Source organism: Erithacus rubecula (assembly GCF_903797595.1).
Source record: "Erithacus rubecula genome assembly, chromosome: 21".
Lineage (NCBI taxonomy): Eukaryota > Metazoa > Chordata > Aves > Passeriformes > Muscicapidae > Erithacus > Erithacus rubecula.
The window spans coordinates 9,508,451-9,531,374 of NC_136673.1; the positions used below are offsets into that span (position 1 = coordinate 9,508,451).

Sequence of the window (22,924 nt, forward strand, 5' to 3'; positions counted from 1 at the left end):
AGCTGTCAGGGCTACCAAGCCCTGGGGTGTGAAGGGACACAGGAGGGAGGCACTGGAGAGGAGAAAAAGCACAAAATAGTCAAAGTAAATTATAAAATGCACTATTTTGTTTTCTGATCCCAGCTGGCAGCAGCACACCCAGAGAGGGGCACAGGAGCACGGAAGGGGCTGAAGGACAAACTGCACCCACTTGGGGATGTCACAAAACCCTGTCTCTTACTCTGAGCCAAGGAACAATTCAGTTATCACCTGCAAAGAAGATAATTCCTTTGGAAAACAAATATATCCTCCTTCCCCACCCCTCTGAGACTTATTTATTAAAGCCTTGGAAGAACCCATTCTGAGCATAACATCTGGAAGCTGCAGAAATAAGACCAAAGCACTTCAGAGAATATTAACTGAGAATTTACTTTTTCTTAACAGGAAAGCTCAATGCCCAGGTGAGGCTGGACAGAGATTCCCCAAAATCACAGCAGTGCAAGAACCAGACTCCTGAAAGCACAGGGATTTGCCAATAGAGTTTTACAGCACTTTTTATGCTCTTATATCTGATAAAAAAAAGGTGCAAAACCAGCAACAAGAGCTGACCCACAGCTCCACCACCTTCTTGTTTAATTTCATCTGTTTATAAAGGCACTGCTGTAAATAAATGAGCTTGGTGGGAAAGACTAGAGATCAGGACAGAAGAGTCCAACTAAACCACCTGCAATTAATTTTAGGGGTTTTCTTTAAGCAATAACTTTGAAGGTGATAACTCCCAAGCTCCTGCTGCTTGGAGGGTTTAATAGAAGTTGTTATAACCTTCAACCTCCATGGCAGATGGAGGCAAATGAGCAATTACAGAGGTGCTGCAGATGGGAAAAGGAAAAATCAGATCACTGAGCATTCCTTGGGTGCCAATGCATTTGAGTCTGGCTTTTGTGGGCACGTGGTGACCCAAGTGTTACACAGCTCCCTGAGCAACTGGCATCAGTCTGGGAATGTGGGAGCAGCCCCAGGCTCTGCCCTTCCCCAGCTGAGGGCAGGCTGAGCTCTGAACTGCTGCACAAACACAATTAGAAGCACAATGAATGCAGCAGGCATGGCTCAGGATGGTTGCTCCCTGCAGAAACCCAGCAGAGCCTCTCAGGAGCAATCAGGCTGTAGCTTCTCCCAACATCTGCACACACAGAGCCCGGGGTCCCAGAGGAGCTCCCAGCCCTGTCTCAGGAGCTTTGCTCAATAACAGCAAACACAAATCACTGATTTATTTTTAGGGGTTGTTTTCTGCTTGTTCAAACAACCTAACTCTAGGGCTGACCTGGATAAGACTCACATTAGATATCTGAACATACATTATCATCATCTTTTCCCAGCAGGAGCTCACCTTCCCTACCTTACTCCTCTGGCCTCTCCAAAAGAGCAGCACAATTAAAACACCAAGTCCAAGGTGCAGTTTTATCTTTAAGGATAAAGATTTTTGCTGCTTCTCTGTTATTTTACCTCCTGAATGTTGCCCTGGAATCAAATCTAGATTTTGAAAGATCTTGGGAATCCAGGAGCCTGACTCTGGACTTCAGCTTTCCCTCTGGTTTGTCTGCATGTGGCAGTGGGTGCTCCTCTTGTGACAAGACACCCAGCACAGGACACTTCTCTTAGCACCTACAGGGGCAACTGCCAGCTCTGAAACGCCCCATGCACCAGCCTGAGCTTCAAAAAGGGAATCACAAAGGAAAATCCCACTCCACTGTGCACTGAGGTACACACACAAATGCCACAGCACAGGTCACCAAACAGCCTCCACTCCTTCAAAATGCTCCCAGCCAGTTCAGGCTGGTCCTGATGGGGAAAACTGCAAAGGCCACAAAGCTTAACCTCAGAGCTGCCAACTTTCTGCCTGTCCAAAGTCAAAAGACAGACTGGCCTGGTGTACAAAGGGATTACTTTGAAGAAGAGGAACTGAAGGAAAGATATTTCAAGTATTCAGAGGTTGGAGTGTTGTTTTTTTTTTTCATGACACAAAGCAGATTGAGCCCCTTTTGTATCATTTTGATACTTCCCTGCTGCAGAAATCCTGCTTCCTCAGCTCTTACTGGGCACTGACAGACTGCAGATGCTGCACAGCAAGCCTGATTCTTCCATTTAAACCCAGGGAACAAGCATTTTTCAAGTTCCTTTCCCATCTCAGCTTAATTTGCTGGAACTTCAGAGCATGATCAGGATGAGGAATGGGATCCTTTTAGCAGCACATATTCCTCAAGACCTGTCTTGCTGAGGAGAGGAAAGTACAGCCCTTAGGTGCCAGCTCAGTACCTCCAGCAAGCACTTGGAAATGGAACAGGAATTTCAGGGATGCTGAAACTGCATCAGGGGGAGAGAAAGAAAAGACAGGAATCACACAGAAATCCTTGTTCTTGTCTTGCCTAAGTGGAAATGGTGTGAAGCCAGTGCAGAAGGGGCCAGCCTGTGCCAGACAGGCTCCATCCAGGGCTGCCAGACACCAGGCTGCAGACAGGGATCTTGGCCAGCCCAGCAGAGCCCAGCACCCAGATCCCTCCTGCCAGGGAGGCAAAGACACCCCAAAACTCAGCATCAACACTGCTCATGGCTTGGCACTGCACAGGGTGTCACCTGGGCACCCCTCTGCTGCTGCAGTGAAGAATCAACTCCACCAGGCACTGGAATTTGCTTTCAAGCAAATTCCCCAGACACACCAACCCACGAGGCAGCAGCAGAAATCCATTTACATTTGGAGATAACAACATCCTCCTGAAACCCCAAACTCCTGCCAGTAATGGTTTGTATCTCTCTTCCCTCTAAGTGCTCCAGAGCCATTTCAGAGCTGCAGAGGGTGACCTGCCCATCTGCCCATGCTGGGTTTCACCAAAGGAGAGCACAGCTCTGAAAGTTTAAACCATTTCCTCAATCCCATCAGCAGCTGAACCCCAGCCCCAGGAAATCCTGCCTGTCCCCTCCTCTCCCCAGTGACTGAACCCTTCAGAGCTGCCAGTGGCTCATGGCACCAAGAACACCTTGGAGAGGCTGGTGCTGCCCTTCCAAACCCCTCCTAGCCAAGGTCACAATAAATAACAATGGGTTTTAGCAATAGTTTTGTTCCATAATTTACTCCAGAACAAGCATTTTCTCAGGCTATGCTTTCTAAGCACTTCAGGAAAAAACACAGCCCAATTTTTATATTTTTATTCTCAACCCTGAATCCAATTTTTATACATTTCCAGCTGTCAGCTCTGTGCCATGTGAATTTCAAGCACTGTGAGGTAGAGATACCAGAAGAAGGGGATACCTGTGCCCCATTATAAACCCCTGAAAACACCATTAAACATTGCAATCAATAACCTATTTGCAAACTTGGTGCAGTCCTGAAGCTCACTGCATGATCTGGAATGATTTCAAAGCCAAGTGCATCTCTGTTGACACACAGGGACATACCAAGATGGCAAAAAAAAAAAAAAAAAGGCAAACTGCAGTTTTTCACAATAAGTGAAAATCTCAAAACTTGTGAGAGAACTTGAAAGCAAAGACTGAGAAAAGAACTAAAGGGCAGATGTAAAGAAGACAAGAAGGAAAGAATGTGGAGCAAAAACAGTGCAAAGAAACTGGGAAATCTCAAGGACTGGATGTGTTAGAAAGGGAAGAGAGACTTACAGACTGGCAGACACAGCCAGGTGGGAAAAGAAAAAGGGAAAATAGGTTGTGTATGATCTAGATAGATATGGAAGCATGGAGAAATATTGCTAAGCAAGTTCTCAAGGTATTCCTTTTATCCTCCAACACAAGGAACTGGTCACGACAGTACTTGGGCTCCAGGGACCCCTCATCCCTCCTGCCCCTCACCAGACCCAGTCCATGTTAAGTCTTGAACCCAGCAAAGGAACTGGAAAGCATTTTCTGTGCTCCAATTTAAGTGAGGTATATCAAGAGCCCAGGAAATTCCCATGGGATTTTCTTTCATCCATTCTGTAATCTCTATATTGAGTGTTTTTAGGATCCCACAGGTGAAAGCACTGCTCTGTTCTTGCTGGCAGTGTTTTCCAAGTGGTTTTCTCTGGAGCTGCCTCCTTCAGGCAACAAATTCCTTCCCTCTTCTCCCACCCACCCTAAGAGCACATTGTCTGGGTGCCTGTGGTCAGGTTTAACAGTTTAACAAAGTAACTCCCCCCATATTTCCAGTTCCCTCCCAGTATTTGAGATTCAGTAATTGATCTCAGGAGCCCACCAGCTCCATCTCAGGTTCTGCAGCTCTGCAGTGGCACTTTTAAACAACATCCACACGCACACTTCTCTTCCTGACAGGGGTAAAAAGCCTCCTATCATTAGTTACCTGTCTTAGCTGAGGAATAAGAATTAATCTTCCTTAACTGCTGGAACTGAATCTGAAGCACCTGCACCACAAAAGCTCAGAGTCTCCCCAGGAGGTTCTGTTATTGCCCAGGACTGAACATCAGGGTTTCATAACCACAGTGCAGGAAAGGAGCTGCAGCCTGGGGAAGGGAGCTGTCAGCACATGGGAGCAAATTGTCCATGTCAAGGACAGCACTTTGTCACTGGAGCAGCATTTCCACCTCAAATTTCAGCTCTTTGCTCCTCAGATGTTGCATCACAGGCTGGAAGTTGGGCTATGAGGGGTCAATTGTACCACTGCACCACCAGCCAGCCCCCTCCACCCCTGGAGCCAAACCTCAGTCCAGACCCTTTATTAGTCCCTGAAAGCCCTAAACTAAGCTTAGCTATTTTCTGTGCAGTATTCCCTGGTTTCTCTCTGCTGTTGCAGATCATGGAGCAAAAGATGACATTGCACAAGGGATCTCAGCTCTTCTCCACAGCAGCAGTGCTGAAAACAAACCTTCCCATGCTGCCATTTGACCTTGAGAGAACTAAACACAGCCCCAAAAAGCAGAGGTGCAATTTCCACCCTCCTTCCCTTGCAGCATATTCCTCAGTCATTGCCACTGTAGCATTGCCATGTTATGCTGATGAGAATTTAAATGTTCATTAATTCTGGCAGCTTGTCAATTTTTCCTTTATGAATTCAAGCAGTGGAAAGAACAATGGCTTCAGGACTCCTCTCAGGAAAAAAAGCTGATGAGAATTTCACAGGAGGCAAGAAAGAAATTTCTTCTGCCTGTAGTGACCCTCTTGTCAAGCATCAGACCTACACTATGCAGAAGTGAAAGTTTCTCAGAGTTAAGATGGCAAAATCCACTTAAGGAGGAGGCATTGAACATCTAAATACCAGGGTAAGCACCAAACCCTGTCTGTTACCAATTATTATGTGAAAAGGACAGAATTAAGAAGCAACTGCCTTCAGCCAGGATGAGACCACAAGGGTTTTGCTTTAAGACTCCTCTCCATGTTAGACTAACAAACAAATCAACCCCCAAAACTTACTAATGTCCTTATTAATAACTTCTGACTCTGCATATGAGCATATTGCAGATTCAGCTTCTGTATCCTGCTGGCTGGGCCAGCACTTAATTGCTGGGTGTGTAATTAAAACACTGCCAAGGAACAGCAGCACCACGTCCCTGTGCCTGCTGAAGGCAGCCAGGAGCTCCCCAGACAACCTGAGGAGGAATATCAGCTCTCACAGCACAGCATTTCCTTGCTTTAAAGTGTTTTACACGGGTAGATCAGGCCATCAGTCCCCAAACTCGATGCCTTTTTTAGCAGGATGGAGCGGGGGAAGCAGCACAGGGTTTGTTCCCAGGCAAGAGCTCCTCACCTCCCAGCCACACTTACAGGCTAAAAGCACTGACAGTCAGAAAAGGAACATGATCTAAAGTTCTCAAGTTCTCAAAATCTGTTTCAAGTTTTTCCTTATGGTGTGTTGGGAGCTTTGTACCACTTATTTTCTGCCATGATTGCTCAGGAACACAAAAGGGCAAAACCCTCCCAAGTGTGCTGCCACACTGGGCTCAGCCTGCAAGCAGAAGCTCCTGGAGGGGCAGGTGAGCATCCAGCACGTCCCCAGGTGGCTGTGGGCACATCCCACCTGCTCCTGGCCTGACCCATGCACAGGACTGTGTGCCCTGTGCATCCTCCAGGCACTGAGCACAGCCCTGCCCCTCCTGCCTGTGCCAGGCTGAGTGCCAGTGCACACACAGGACAAACAAATCCCCTGTGCCTTGTGAATAACAGAGCAGTGCCTGGTGGCAGGACAGGATTGACAAGCAGGATTTTACTCAAAGTAGCCTGAGTGAGCTGGAGCTGCAGCCAAACATCACAGGCACAGAAAATCCTCCATGCTTTATCCTCCCTGCAATCCTGGAGTCAAACACAGAGTGCAGAAAGCAAATGTGATCTCCTGAGAGCAGAACAACTGGGATCTGCCTCTCAGGGACCCTCCAGCCTCTTCATCCCTGGGTAAAGCCACTGAACAGGCAGATCAAGCCAGGCTTTAAGGAGCTCAGCAGCAGCCCATGAGTGACCAGCTGAAGATGGAGCTGCCTGCTTGTCCTTCTCTAAGAGCTTGGAGTGCGAGCACCCTGCATGTGGCACAGACAGGAGACAACAGAGCATTATCAGACACACAGATCCCACAATAAAAAAGGCACAATTTGCTTCTCCTACACTGCTGCTTTTATCCTCCCTTTCCAGAAGGCCAGAGCTGGAAACAAAGAAAAGGTAGAAAGGACAAGTTGCTGAATCAAGCCAACTGCCCAAAATAAAAAGGCCTGAGCTATATTTGTAGTGTCAGCAAGAAAACTGTGTGCAAAAAAACCCATCTACTTGACACATCAAGTGCTGAGGTGAGATAATAAGTTTGAAGAGAAAACTAAACAGAAAAAGGAGAAATGAAAAGATGCTCTGATGAAATATCTATAAATATCCTTGGACAGAGCTCCTCAGGAGAGGTTGAAATGCTCAGGGGGGATTGCTGGGGGGTTTGTACAGGCACAGGAGTGAAGATCCTTGTGGGTCTCCTCCAGCTCAGGATATTCCATGATTCTGAAACAGCTCAACCCATTTTCCCCCCAAAGTTTAGGGATTCCCAGATAGTTCTGCAATAATTATTTACTGCCTAGAAGGTTCAGTTTCCAAACAGCTTTGCTAAGACTACCATAGCAAACCAAAGAAGGGGTGGGCTGTATGTGGGAGGGCTAAAGGTCAGGACAATTATTTATGGAAGGTTTATGCCTTTGTTCAGGGCTTGATGTGTCATTATTCTTGCAACTACACCTCAAAGGTATTATTTTCCTAAACACAAATCCCCTTTCCTTCCCTCAAACTCCACAATGTTTCTAACTAAAATTAAGTTAGCATTTAACAAAAGCAAAACACTGTAATTTTAGAACCATATCACTTCAAGTTGTTTTATTTTTATGCTCACAGGAGAAAGAAAACCTTTAGTTCCTATGAGCCTTTTGTCATGACAAACCACAACGATAATTACTAGGAAGCTGCTCTTGGTAAAACCTCCCAATCCTGTCACTGGGAAGCCAGACAAACATTCCCAAAATAACAACTAAATAATTGATATTACTGGAGTCACAGAACACAATAGCTTGAACAAATACCCAGCAGCCAGCCCCTGCCACTGTCACCTCTCCCTGGCTGAGTACCCTGTATGACTCCTGCTCTGGGAGAGCAAGGGGGAGGTTACTCATGGAATTATTATCCAAAGGCCATCAACAGTCTGTGCAAACCCACAAAAACATTCTCAGTCTGACTGTGCTTTAACCACAGGATGATTTTAAGTATCTAACCTAATCTGTTGAAATTCCCTTGTTAGTAGAAATGGGCAATCTAAGAATTTATTTTAACCTTCCAAAGGAAGAGGTTCAGAGTAATTTTGTCTTTTCCCCTTAATTACTTCCTCACTTCAAAAAATCTTTATCTAAGCACAATTTAGATGATTATTTAATGACTAGAACAGCATTCTGTACCTTTCCAGGAAAAACACAGTGTTCACACCATCACTGTGCCAGCCTGGAACTCCTGAACAAACATTTCAGACCATGGTACAGAAAATGTTTCAGGAGAAGGAAGAATTATCCCATTTATGCACTCTGCCCTTAATCCTCTTCAGGTGCTCCCCACTGAGGGATGCAGGAATGAGCAGAGTGATGGCTAATGGCCCATGGCTCCTTGCTGAATGGGTGATGAGCATCCAGAGACCCCAAAGCCAACACAGCAGCAGAGCAGCTTTGCAGAGAGGGACAACACAGGACCAGCACAGTGACCCTGCTCCTCCTTACCTCAGATCCTGCACACCCGCAGGTGGGAGCTTGCAAATTAAGTAGTAGAATAAAAAAAAAATATAAAAATAAACAGTTTGGCAAAAATTACAGCAGTGTTACAGAAGGAAGGGAATGAGCAAAATGTGCTGCCAGCAGTACAGGAGTGCACATATTTAGCATGACACAGGCTCTGGTAGAGGCAGAGATATCAGCTGGGAACAAAGAACAAACCACAAATGCTCTGTATCAGTGGATGAGAAGCCTCCTGAGATACTCAGATAAAACAGAAGCTCCCCTCTGCTGCTCTGTTTTGTGTCTCCACAGGACAGAGCCTGTGTCAGGAATGAAACCCTGAAAGCAGCTCAGGTGAGGGGCTGTGCAAGGGAGCAGGATGAAGGCACCTGTGAGACACAGGAGGCAGCTGTGGCTGTGCCACCTCAGGAGGAGCTGGCAAAGGAGCTGCAGCCCCTCCTGCAGTGAAGGGAAGCACGTGCTGGCCCCACGAAAAAAACGTGACATTGCTGTGCACTTCAAGAGACAGGCTGTGTGCAAATCAGGGATTTTGTGGTTTTGAGAGCTGTATTTCAAAGCTCTCTTTCAAAGCAGGGCTTCGAGAACACATTGATGGAGACAACGAAGACGGCGCTCGCTTGAGACAAAGGGCAACTCAATTCTGGCTCAGCAGAAAACTCTCCAAGAAAAAAGGGGTTCCAAAGAAAAATGCCAGCAATAATTTATTGCTAAAGCTCACTGGAGTTTCAGATGGAATTCTAACAGAGTGCTCAGCACACACCTTGTCCTTGTGTCTGCAGAAACACACTCCTGCTCTAAGGTAAGGCTGTCATGTGTATGAGCACCTGGGGGTTTGGGGGATTATAAAGATGAGAACGTTCTCCATTAGAGGACATAACTCCTCTTACTGTTCAAACTTTGAAAGCTTTGAAACACTGTGAGCCACTTTCTAATATAAGAATCCATAAGGGAAAACAAATCCATAGTGTAGGCCAGCAGAAAGAAACGTCATCTTTCGTGCCCTGGTCACCTCCTGGTATTAAACCATTATGAGAGGCCTCAAGAGGTCACAAACACTCATGTTCCTTTGCAGAAATTCTGCACAAATCCCCACAGCAGGCTAAGTGTGTGTGATCCCTCAGTGTCTCCTCCCCCATATGCTGCCTGCAGAGCAGTACTGGTGTCCCAGGATCTTTATCCTGAAGGATCTGTCCCAGCCCAGGGACAGCTCTCAGATCTGCTGGATGCACCAGCACAGACTCCTAGAGTGGTTTGGGGTGGAAGGGACTCAGAGCCCATCCCCTGCCTTGGGAAAGGTCTCTTTGCCCAGGCCAGACTGCCCAGAGCCCTGCCCAGCCAGCAGGATGCTCAGAGCCTTGTCCAGCCCAGCCCAGCAGATGCCAACCCCATGCCCAGTCCAGCCCATGGGGGTGCCAGCCCCACACCCAGCCCACGGGTGCAGCCCCACGCCCACAGTGCAGCCCCACGCCCACGGGTGCAGCCCCACACTCACAGTTCAGCCCCACACTCACAGTGCAGCCCCACGCCCACAGTTCAGCCCCACGCCCACGGGTGCAGCCCCACACCCACAGTTCAGCCCCACGCCCACGGAGTACCAGCCCCACGCCCACAGTGCAGCCCCACACTCACAGTGCAGCCCCACGCCCACAGTTCAGCCCCACGCCCACGGAGTACCAGCCCCACGCCCACAGTGCAGCCCCACGCCCACAGTGCAGCCCCACACCCACGGGTGCAGCCCCACACCCACGGGTGCAGCCCCACACCCACAGGGTGCAGCCCCACACACACAGTGCCAGCCCCACACCCACGGGTGCAGCCCCACACCCACAGTGCAGCCCCACACCCACGGGTGCAGCCCCACACCCACAGTGCAGCCCCACACCCACGGGATACCAGCCCCACACCCACGGGATACCAGCCCCACACCCACGGGTGCAGCCCCACGCCCACAGTGCAGCCCCACACTCACAGGGTGCAGCCCCACACCCACGGGATACCAGCCCCACGCCCACAGTGCAGCCCCACGCCCACAGGGTGCAGCCCCACACTCACAGTGCAGCCCCACACCCACAGTGCAGCCCCACACCCACAGTGCAGCCCCACACCCACGGGATACCAGCCCCACGCCCACGGGATACCCGCCCCACGCCCACGGGATACCCGCCCCACGCCCACGGGTGCAGCCCCACGCCCACAGGGTGCAGCCCCACACCCACAGTGCAGCCCCACGCCCACAGTTCAGCCCCACGCCCACGGGGTACCAGCCCCACACCCACGGGTGCAGCCCCACACCCACGGGTGCAGCCCCACGCCCACAGGGTGCAGCCCCACGCCCACAGTTCAGCCCCACGCCCACAGTTCAGCCCCACGCCCACGGGGTACCAGCCCCACACCCACGGGTGCAGCCCCACCTGGCCCCGCCGCCGCCCAGCACCAGCGCGATGGCGTTGCCCGTCAGGACGCGCGCCAGGCGGGAGAAGTCGGAGTGGCGGTCTGGAACCTTCTGGAACACTCGCTCGTACATCTCCACCTGCAGGGAGAGCCGGCACGCTCACTGCACGGCAGGGCAGAGCTGACGGTGCTGCACACAGGCTGCAGCTCCTTTCTGGGAGGAACGCGGGAGCTGGGGCTGCTCAGACCGACTGGCCCTGCAGGGAGGGCTCAGGGCAGGGACCAGGCTCTGCTCCAGGGCCCAGCCATGGCACAGGGGGAACGGGCATAACTGAAGGAAGAATTTCTTTCCTGTGCAGTGACTGAGCACTGGACAGAGACAGAGGGGCTCTGAAATGCCCCTCACCAGAGATAGTGCAAGCCTGTCTGGACACAGTCCTAGTGACTGCTCCCTGCTGAGCAGAGAGCTGGGACAGGAGGAGCTCCAGTGGTTCCTTCCAGCCTGAAGCTGTCAGTGATTCTCTTGCAGCTCTTCTTCAAAGGAACAGAGGATTGTGAACCACCCAAACAGTTCTAGTGGCCAGTGGTCTCTCAGTCTTTTATAGCTGCTGGGGATAGTACAAAATTTCCTTCAGAGCTCCTTCTCTTCCTTGATAAGGATCTGAAGGTCTTGGGAAGCATCCCAGGCTGCCTCTGCCTCATGTTTAGCTCAGCTTTGGGAAGCACAGGGATGCTCCAACAAAAAGGACTCTATGGCCTCTATATACATTTCACTGGGACTCTGAGACAGTGATTGCTCTTTCAGGATATCAAAAAGCCAAGTCTGTATCCATCAAGAAAACCTGGTCCCCTTATCCCTGTTCCCTAAATCCATCTGAGGCCAAACAGATTAAAGGGAACACTGTGTGTGTAAGAATATGGTGGATTACCATTATCCCAGATCCCCTTTGATACACAGGCCACAGATCAAGTGAAGGGCAGCAAGGGATCAGCAGGCAAACCAGGAATCTCTTACCAGCTTGGGCAGACTCCTTTTGGAGAAGACTCTGCGTGGACAGTGGATGTGCAGGTGAGCAGAACACCAGCTCCTCATGTTGAGCCACTCCACGGTGCGGGAGGGCAGGGGCCCATCCTCCTTATGGAGCAGGATCAGCTGCTTCTGGGCTCTCACTGCCGTGTTCTCCAGCATCCTCTCCAGCTGCAGCAGCCAGGGACACACAGGGAGAGGGCAGTGAGTGCTGGCTGCTCCACTCTCAGGGTGGAATACATCCACACACAGCCCACACCCTCATTCCACCTGAACCCTACTCTGCACAGTCACAACCCCCAACCATGACTGATTCAGACAGCAACACTTAACCCTGGGCTTACACAGCACACAGAAGCCAGAATCAGCCAAGGACTCAAAACTGAATGTTTTTGACTTAAACCAGGCCATTAAAAGCTCAGCACAGGCAGGTGCTGCTCCTGCACGTGAGATGCTGCCCGAGTCACTCAAGCCCACAAATATTCAGTGTTTTCTTCTTTCCCTTCCCATCAGTCCACTTTTTTTTTTTTCCTCCTTGCATTCCTGATCTTGATTTTTTTGTTGTTGTTGTTTTAGGCAACTGCTGGCAGCTTGTTCTGCCTGTGCTTCCTGCCTCCCACATCCAAGAGCCCACACAACAGGACACACACAAAACTGCACGTGGGACCAGCCCAGGCTCTCTGCAGGTCAGGCTCAGCACTTCACCATCCTAAAAAACACCAACTGTGATCCCATTTTAAAATTTCTTGAAGAATTTTTGTCTGGTCAGAGGACTTTGGTAATAAATATAAAACCATAAAAATAGATAGTAAGGGGGAAAAATTACAGCTTAAGATCTGTAATAAAATATAATAAATAATTCATACACTGCAATTTAGATCTACTTTTTCCTAAGCACACACCATAAATTTCATCCAGGCAGAAAAGAACTTCTCCCTCTGTTTAGAGACACAAAGAAATTCTGGGAAGAAACACAAAGCTTCAAAGCAATTTTTGATTTACCATTGGCCAAAATGACTCTTTAGGGGGAAAAGAACTTTGCTGGAAGTACTCTTCCATAAAATTTGCCACTTCAGAGGACTCTCATGCAATTCTTTTGCTATTCCTAACAGGCATTTCTCAGGAATATTTCATTATATGTTGGGAAGGATAAGGATTTGACATGAAGGTCTCACAGATATGTAGGTATAACAGAAAGATCTTTGAATGTAGACTCTGAAGAAGGAATAGAAATGATAGCAAATTTTGATACAGAAGAAAACAATTGCTGAGCCAGTTTTACTGGGTAACTAAGAAGGCAAAGAGCAAGTGAGTTGGAAGGGGCTTTTAGGACTCTGAGCAAAGGATAAATCCACCTCAAACAAAAGATATTTTCATCAAGCAAAAAGATTTTCACAGACAAACAAAAATGCCATGTTGCAAGTAAAGGCCTCAGAATTTACCACTGCAATAAAATTGAAAAACAACTCCTGGCTTAAACTGTAACAGACTAACCTTTGATGACTGGAAAATCATAACATGAATATGGTAATGTCAGTAGTTATGATAGTCTATAGTAAAGGTGTTGATTGGTTGTAATGTACTGTCTTGGGTTGCAATACAGGATGTGGCCAGCAATGTGGATTCTGTCCCCATCTGTTGGAGCTGAGTGGGGCAGTGCCCCCGATCTCTGTGGAGATATCCTCTGCTAATGGGCCATCTTTAAACCAGCTGGGACAATCATCTTTATGATCCCACCCTCCCTCCAGGAGATATCTCCTGTTCATGGCCACTGAGTCCCAGTGCATGGCTGATAAAATTCCATCATCCCACTGGGAGATGCTCCAGCCAGGGCAGGAGCCAAGCCTTTCCTACCCAGAGAAAAACTGAGATTTTGGACACCAAGGCACCTTCTTTCCACTGGATTCCAGAGGAAAGCCAGACCTTTCCACATCATCCCTGCACCTTCAGAGGAAACTGCACCTTCTCCAGGAGCACTGCTCCAGCTGAACCACATCTGCCACTGCAGGAGGATGCAGCCACCATTGAATGGGACTGTGCCACCACCCTGACTGACTGACTGTGTCAGCTTGGATTCTGACTCTGGCAGGGTTGGGATTGTTCTTTGTAATACTGTATTTCTATTTTAATTTTCCTAGTAAAGAACTGTTATTCTTAATTCCCAATCTTTGCCTGAGAGCCCCTTAATTTCAAAATTATAATAATAATTTGGTGGAAGGGTGTTTACATTCTCCATTTCAAAGAGAAACTTCTGCCTTCATTGGCAGACACCTGTCCTTCTAACCAGGACATTTAGCAAGATGCACAGCAGAGAAAGAAACATGAACAGAACAGAGCTTCAGGACACACAGTTTGCCTACAGCCAGCAGCTCTAGTCTCACTCAGGATCCACAACTGCTGGAACCTGTCTGTGCAACAAACAGCATCTCCAGATCTGGCCGAGATCACCATGTGAAACCCAGGAGTGTGCAGCACCCTGCCCTGCTCTGGGCTGCTGGCAGTGCCAGGAAGGGCAGCTGGCCCACCTCTCCCACGGTGGGCTCCTGGTCGCCCAGCCCCACGATGAGGATGCAGTCGGCCTGGCGGATGCAGCGCTGGGTCCAGGGGGTCAGGCTGCTGTCAGCCTGGTACAGCACGATCCTGTGGATGTCCTCCTGCTGCCCCAGCCAGCTGGTCAGCCTGTACTCGTGGATGCTGGGGAAACAAAGGAACACATAATTCCACTGGTGTCGTAGCACTGCTCCTGGAAATGTGGTATTTGCACTGCTTGTTTGTAAGGGTTTTTTTTTGTTTTCACTTAGAGCCTTTAGGATTAAAAACACCAAGGAGATGAATTTTTTCGTGTTGGGGGTTTGGTTGTCTATTAAATTTTATTTAAAGTACAGAGAGTTCAGCAACACTTTTAGCTACCAGCTAAAAGTGAGCAAAATGGAGGTGAACCTAGCTGGTTACAATGTCTCTTAAAGTTAAACAGTCCATTAGAGAACTAACACCTATACTATTTATACTTCTGACCCAATAACCAAATTCCTGTGACCCACAGTGTAGCACTAACTGTTCAACCAGAAACTACTACCTGAAACCATGAAGAAGGAAGAAGAAAGCCAAAAGAAACAATACCCAAGATCTTCCATTTTGTCCCATACATATTCCTACATTATAAAACCCTAAAGTTTAAAACCCTTCATCATGTGAAATCACACATTTCTATTTAACTACACACTCGTGATTCTAACTTCATCACTCAAATTTGGAAGTGTTCTCCATGGCTCTCAAGTCAAAAGCAGTGTTCTCCTGGGGGTCAGTGCCAGAAAGCACAGAAAGTTCTAAAATCCCAGGTTTCTGGGATCCAACAGGCTCCCAAGAGAAGAGAGGGATCTCACACAAGAGAGAACAGCATTTCCTGCTCAGCCAGGATCTGCTCCCAGCTTCTGCTGGCTCTGTTTCTCCAGGATTTACACCATCAGACAAATACCAAGGCAGGGGATGCAGTGATGCTTCCATAGCATCCCTAAGCATGAGCACACTCAGAGCAATTCAGCTTTTCCCATTTCACAAGTGATAAAGTAACTGGAAAAAACCCACCCACACCTGCACCAAATACTCTTGAAACATTATTGTCTCCAACACCTGGAGCAGAAGGCTCAGTGTATGTGAGAAGGCAGGATTCTGTTCCCAAACTCTGTGTATTTTAGGAACAGTGTCTGAGATGGGAGCAGGTACCTGTCGAGAGCAGCAGAGCCCAGGCGCTGTTTGATGTTGTCACTGGTGAGCAGCAGGGCAGGACCTGGGGGAACAAGGAATTTCACCTGTGAACACCCAAATCTGAGCTCCTGGAGAAGACTGCCCAGACAACTGTGGCTACCCATCCCTGGAAGTGTCCAAGACCAGGCTGGACAGGGCTTGGAGCAACCTGGGAGAGTGGAAGATGGAGCAGGGACACAAACTGCAGCAGGGATTTGTGTCATGTGTGGTGGAAGTTGCAGAGTGACTGCAGCTAAATTTAAAAAAAATGCAAAGGAAAGAAAACATAAGGGAATAACTGAGAAAATAGAGAAAATATTACCTGTCCCTTATTAAGAGAGAAATTCACATTTACAAAACGTGACAGAGCAGTCACTTTGTATTCATGTTTGCACTATGCAATCCTCATTGTTTCATTATCAACAGAACTGAAATTTATGTACTAAGTAACAAAACACTTCACTATGTGAGGTGTCTCAAGGAAAGGTTATAATGTGTTCAGTAAAAATCAAGGAGCTGTGAACAACCAACATGGGAGAAGGTCACAAATTGACATCTGTGTTCAAAAAGCAAAACCCACAGGTACAGATGTGGAACTGGCTGTCCTGACCTCCAGGGTCAATTTATCTTCCCCCTCTGTGCTCAAGTCCTGCTGAAAAGGCTTCACTCTGCTTCAACTGATTCTACTCTAAAGACCTGAAAAAGTTCCCAAGTGTCATTTTCCACCTTGTACTTTTCAATACCCAGATAACATTTGCTCTTTGCTACATTGATTATCAAGGAAGAGCAAACAGAAATGGACCAAAATATCCCATAAGCAGATTCTAAAAGATAAAGCTGGTGAGAAAGCACAGAGAGGAGGATGACTCAAGAACAGAATTTGACTTTCCCATCCTCCAATAAAAGTTCTGGAATTGGTTCCTATGGAAGCAACAAGTCCCAAGCAGAGGGAATGAGCAGAATTCCCAGAGCAGATCTGGGCTCAGCCTGCCCTCCCTCCTCCCTCTGCAGCTCCTTGAGCCATCCAACAGCAGGAGCAGCCCCAGTGCTGGGCAGGGCTGTCACCACATCCTTAACAGGGGCAGATTCTTTATTCTGACTCACTGCTCACCTGCTGTCAGTGCTGGTCTGGTGTAGCTTTGAGGGGGCACAATGGGATAAGAGAGGGATATTCCCCAGAGGGAACAGTGATGGCACTGCACAGGAGAGAACAGCAAGAGCCAGAGTGCAGGGCAATTCTGCAAGCATTCAGCAGCAGAGTGATCATCAGTGTTCATTAAGGTGTCAGAGCTCTCAGTTAAATAGAAAAGATAGGTGGATTAAAATTGTATTCCAGGATATATGGCTCACAAAGCTTTCTGGCAGTGGTGGAAGTTTAGCAGGCAAAGACAAACAGCCTGGAATGCCAAATGAGCTGAGGAATGCAATAAAAATGCTAAGCAAGAAAGACAACACCAAGGGAACAGCGTGGGCACCTCTGCCTGTCACCCTCCTACCCAGGGCACTGAGATCCAGCAGCATCAGCCCCTGGTGGTGCTCTGGGGCCCAGGGGGACACCACCAATCCCAGGGGACACCAGGCACCTGCAGCCAGAGCAGCTCTCATCCAAAGGGAGAGGCAGAGTGTGTAGGGCTGGGGTGGATCTTTGTGCTCCTTCAGCCAGAGGCACCTTGACTGTGGACAACATGTGCCCAGCAAGCACCAGAAAAGCCTTGGAGAGACTTAAAAATCACATCCAGACCTCAGCTGTGATGTGGGGAAGCATCAAGTCACAGACCAGGACACAAACAAGGGTGCCCAGGCAGCCCCTGGCTGTGCCAGCCCAGCCTCCCATCCCTCCACATGCCAGGGACACGGGACAGAGATTCCCAGACCTCCACCCATCCCCAGCAGCAACAGGAGATGCTTCCAACAGAACCAGCTTGTTTTGTCTCAGAAATACCAACCATCTGCTCTGCACTCCCAGTTTCTAGCAGGCTCCCAATTAATCAGCCATTAAAACCCCTCCATTAATGTGACCAAGAACACCAACATATGGGAGCTCAGAAAACAGAACCAACAAAAGTGTTATTTCAACTAAACTGCTGCAAGCAACCAACTCATGAAAAAATATCATTCCTGCCCTGGAGGTTCAAGGCCAGGTTGGACAGAGCTTGGAACAAACTGGTGAGAGGAATGTTGGATTTGTCTTTACAAACAAGCTGTGGGGCTGCTGGGAGATAAAACCAGCACTGAGAGAGAAAAGAAACAATGGGATGGATTCCACTGATTGATGAATGGAAAAAGAGATTTGCCTTTACAAACAAACTGTAGGTTTGCTGAGAAATGAAACTGGATATTGAAAGATGAAAGAAGCAATGGGGAAAAAACATGAACTTTGTAAGACTTAAAAATTAAAAGGAAGGGCTGTACATTAGAGGGGAATCTCAGGTATCAGGTGTTTGGGCAGTCTGTGCCTCTCAAGTACCTCAGCCCATGGGCAAAGAGAGAGGGAAATTGGGATAAAAGGAGGCTGCATCCTCCAAAAATCTGAGAGATCCCAGGGCAAAGCCCCATGGCCTCTCCCTTATTGGAATAAAGCAAAAAGTACTCCTCTGTCTCCCTTTGGACATAAACCTCTGGTGTCTGTGGATTCATTTTCCTGACACTGGGAGAGTGGAAGGTCCCTGCCCATGGCAGGGGGTGGGTGAGATTGGCTTTAAGGTCCCTTTTAACCTAAACCATTCCATCAATCTGTGATGATCCCAATCCCTCAAACAGCCACAGCTGCAGGCAGGAATGACCAGGCCAATGTGTCACATCACACACCTCTGAGCACCTCTCTCCAAACCTCAGGGGAGCTCCAGCTGGAGCTGGCATCAGGGGCACATCCCTGTGTTCTGTCAGCAGAGCCAGAACAGCTCAGAGTGAAGAACAGCAGAGGTGATGTGAGGTAACATGAAATATTCCTGCAAGTCCTGTGTGTCTCTGACAGCAGCCAGCAGCAGATTGCTGGGGAGGAGCAGCAGAGCAAGGAAATCTGAGTGACATTCCCTGAGCCTCCAGCAATCTGCAGCTTTCTCAACCTTTTTGGATTTCTCAAGCCTGAGGTGGTGACTTCCAGTAACCTGGGGGATTTTTTGTCAGCCAAGAGCTCACAGGGATCCTGAAACTCAGGTTTTCTGTGCTTCAGGTGACAGAACTGCAGGCAGTGGCCTCACCCCAGGCTCAGGGATTGTGGTTTCTGGGAAAACCTCCTGGAGCATCTAAAGCTGTACTCCAGAGCCATCTGTTTTCAGTACAGAACTAATAATTCCATGAAACAGGAGGGAAGAGAAGGAAAAGATGGCAAATACCAGAGGTCTGGTTCATTTTCTCTGCTAACAAAGAAGGGCACTGAAGAGAAGGGCTGAAGCAAAACTTGCAACCTCCTGCCCCAGAGATGGGGAAAAAACCTCACACGAGACACAAAACCTCCCATTCTTGCCAGTGAGCAAGACACTCACTTTGGTCATTTTTTTTCCCACAAAACATCAGTTTCCTACGATCTGCAGGAGCAAGAGTACAGGTGTCCTAGTTCTAAGTCTAACAAAACATGGTCCAAAAGTTGCCTTGAGAAATGAGCAGCCCAGAGGGCAGAGAGTGATTTCTGAGGCTCAGAAATGGTTTCAAATCCACCTCACCTGAAAAACACACCCACATCAAAAGGCAAGGCCAGTACAAAATGCACTGTTGGAAGCTTTCAGCAGAGCAAATTTGCTTGCTTGGATTCCATAAAAAGAAAATTTACTTTGGTCCTAATAGAAGTCTACAAAATTATGTGGCAAAGTCACATAATTGATAAATGAGTTGGATATCAGAGGATCTTGCCCAGCAAAAAAATACTAAATTGTGCCAGGGTTCAGGCACCACAGTGAACATTTCACATTTAAATCTAATCTGTGTGTAAAGACAGGCAGAACTGTAATTAAAAACTCCAATAAATTATTAGCAAAGATTTTTCAGTGAGCTTTCCAATACATTATACATTTTTAGAACTGAAAAGAAGGAAAATTTAAAGGGCAGAATGGAATGAGAGAGACACATATGTTGGATTTGAATCCCTCTCTACTTCAGTTTGAAATTCTATGAGATCAGAGGGCTCCCACATAGAACCAGAATTTGCACAGCCATGTGGTGCCTTTTAACTGGTCTCAGTAAAAGAACAAAAAAATAGTCAGGCAAATACTTCTGAAAAATCTGAATACTGCAGAAGAACTTCTTATCAAAAGATGTTCTGAGCTCCATCAGCATTAAGAGGAAAAGAATAACAAAAATAGACATCATGAACATGACCAGAATTCATCAGCATGATGAATTGCATGGCACAAAATCCTGCCCCCCTTCCTGGCACTCCAGACCTGCTCCTGCTTTCTGGAATTTGGATGTTCCACAGTCTTCCTTGCAGACCCAGAGCTGCAGCTGAGAGGAAGGGGAGCACTGGAGCCACTGTGCCCTGCAGCACCTTCTGCTCTGCCACAGCTCTGAGCAGCTTCCAACCTGGCTCTGTCTCAAGGTGAAGGCAGGTCCAGCTGCTGCTGCCAGGTCCCAAATAAATCTTCCATCACACAGACAGAGCTGCCCCAGCCCTGGAACCAGCACAGGGAGGGGCTGGAGCTGCTGCAGAGTCCAGAGGAGGCACCAGGGGATCAGAGGATGGAGCAGCTCTGCTGGAGGAAAGGCTGGGACAGCTGGGATTGTTCACCTGGAAGAATTTTGGGGTAACCTCACAGTGGCCTTCCAGTGCCTGAAGAGAGCTGGAGAGGGACTGGGGACAAGGAATGGAGGGACAGGACACAGGGAATGGCTCCCAGTGCCAGAGGGCAGGGCTGGATGGGATATTGGGCAGGAATTGTTCCCTGGCAGGGTGGGCAGGGCTGGCACAGGGTGCCCAGAGCAGCTGTGGCTGCCCCTGGATCCCTGGCAGTGCCCAAGGCCAGGCTGGACACTGGGACTGGAGCACCTGGGACAGTGGGAGGGGTCCCTGCCATGGCAGGGGTGGCACTGGGTGATCTTTAAGGTCCTTTCCAACTCAGACCACTCTGGGATTGGAAGCTCCATGGAAGCACAAACATCCCTTAGCATTTAACTGGGACACAATCCCACTTCTGGAAACAATATGTGAAAATTACCATAAATCACAGAAACACCAAATGTCAAAGAAAGCAGCACAAATGGGTTGGGGAAAGCTGTAGGTGCTTCCTGTGTGCAGAATGCACCCCTGATGGAGAGCTGCTCACCTGAGCTGCTCCCATTACAAATCAAAACATTTAAACTAAAAGAAATTTGAAAAACAAAATTAAACTCACAAAAATAATTAAGCAATGAAACCTCTAAGTCCTATCTCACTACAGGCAAAAGTGGATTCTTTTTTTCTGGGGGAAGGAAGATTCTGAATACTTTTCCATTTTTTGTGGACAGTAAATATTCACTGTCAGACTGAGATTTTCTAGTTGTCATTACTTTTATATCCATTTAATATTACAGAATTTGCTAAAAATTACCAAAACAAGACCCAAAATCCTCTTGAATAGATTCACCTGCAACCAGCTCCAACTCCAAGCACTGTCCACAGACTTCTCATGCCAATTCCAGGGAAAGGAAAGCCTCTTCTGAAGGGTCATATTGTGTTACAACCAATTCTAGGCATCACTGCAATATCCAGCTAAGCTCTTATTAACAGGAAGGAGAAGGAATTTTCTGTAATAAATATATTAATTTGCAAAAGAAAGGTAAAACCAGCTGCTCTCCACTGCTCTGGAACATATTTGAAGCCCAGAGCAATGAAATTATGTGGATCAAATGTTAAGTATGGATTAAATGTTAAGTCAAGTATTGTAATCAGATGCTGCCATTTAACTTTCAATTAGAAAAAAGGGTTGATTCAAGGAAAAAAAACCCACAAAAAATTAGTACAAAAAACCCTGTGAATAGCAGCAAATCTTCAAAGCAATTTTCCAAACGGAGAGCTCCTTTCAGAGAAGATTTTCAATTAAGCCTTGTGCACATGAACAGCTCTCATTTCCACAGAGCCAGGGCAGCTCTGGTCCCAGCTCCCACCCAAAGCCAGGTGCTGATGCTGGCAGCTCAGGGAAGGGCTCAGGGGCAGCAGCTGCTCAGCAAGAGCCCAGAGCAAACCTTTCCACATGGAATCATGGTTTGGAAAGGACCTTAAAACTCATTTCATGGGCAGGGACACCTCCCACTATCCCAAGTCCTTCCAGGGATCCAGGGGCAGCAACAGGTGCTCTGGGCAACAGGTTCCCTGATGTAGGTGAATAGGAAAACAACCTGAAAACAAATCAAAATTTCACTCCACTACTCAGTCCATTTTCTGTTGCAGCAAGTTGGAAGAAAAAAAAAAAATCATTCCAAACCCTGAAAGCAAAGCAGCAGTTGCATGTGCTGGCAGAGAGAAGGAACAGCCAAACAAGCTCAGCCAGGGGGTAGAGGATGAAATACAAAAGGTACAAGGTAAAAATAAAAAAAGGAAGAAAACAGAAAGTGTTGCTTCTGGTAAATAAAGAAATAAAAGCTTTAGGCTGCCAGGAGCCCCATGGGAGCTGTGCAGAGCCCTGTGGGGCTGGGCTGGTGGCTCTGAGGCCACAGAGCTCCTGTGCCAGTGGTGTTTGGGAGCAGATGGCTCCCTGTGTTTTCCTACAACACTTTCCTCTTCCCACTGCATCCGTCTGCTCCCTCTTGGCAGCAGCTCCAGGTGCCAAGGGTGTACAGCACCACCCTGAGCTGCCAAGCACTGCACAGGCAAAGAAAAGGCAAAGGCTGAAGGGGAAAAGCCACCAACCCCCCTCTGGCACCTGCTGCTGCCTTCAGCCCAAATGGGTGTTTTTATCCTGAACAGTCCATGTACCTACTTCAGTTTCTGTTTGTTTTATTTACAGGCTCTCAGTGTTGTCACACATCAGAAGAAGCTGGCAGTGATCCCTAAGGAGTCCCCATTAGCAATACAGCTCCACTATGGATGTAACATTTTTCTGCCATCTCCAAAATAAGAGGAATCTTCAAACACCCACAAATCAGTTCTCACTGTAACAAGTCTCTGCCATAAGCTGCACACAAATTCAGGCTTGAGAAGGTTCAAGAGCTCAAGCACCACCAGCTTTTTCCTGTGCCTGTTCACCCAGAAGATTTTTAAGCAGAAACAGGAGTGTCAGCTCCAGACACCAAAAGTCAGAAAGAAAATTAGCAATAAATGTAAGTGGTTACGCCTCAAACATCACATAACTGGTACTTTTAAATAAGCCATGAGCGAGCAGATTAATAATTTCTCAAAGGACTACAGGAGATTCACTCAAGAGATCTGTAACAGCATTTGAGGATGAGAAGAGGATGTTCAGGAAATGTCAAACACCACTAATGAACACAAAATGAATTCTGAATTAAATGCATGGGTTTTGTGAGGAACTGGAACTTGCACAAGCAACTTCACCCATGGATAAAGCAATTAATGACTCAACTGTGAGCTGAACACATGGTTTTGTGGGCATGAGACAGACAAACAAGCTGGCAACAA

General features: G+C 47.8%; 1 protein-coding gene across 4 annotated transcripts in view; it reads right to left on the bottom strand.

The window, feature by feature from the left end:
• Nucleotides 1–22,924, bottom strand: part of PNPLA7 (patatin like domain 7, lysophospholipase) — a 135,286-nt gene that overhangs the window by 38,783 nt on the left and 73,579 nt on the right. For all 4 annotated transcript variants that reach the window (XM_079324229.1, XM_079324227.1, XM_079324226.1 and 1 more), the window contains exons 23-26: nucleotides 15,355–15,418; nucleotides 14,157–14,325; nucleotides 11,620–11,802; nucleotides 10,625–10,743 (exon numbers count right to left, since the gene is read on the bottom strand). In XM_079324229.1, the coding sequence (XP_079180355.1) occupies nucleotides 10,625–10,743; nucleotides 11,620–11,802; nucleotides 14,157–14,325; nucleotides 15,355–15,418 (535 nt within the window). The remainder of the gene's footprint in view (nucleotides 1–10,624; nucleotides 10,744–11,619; nucleotides 11,803–14,156; nucleotides 14,326–15,354; nucleotides 15,419–22,924) is intronic.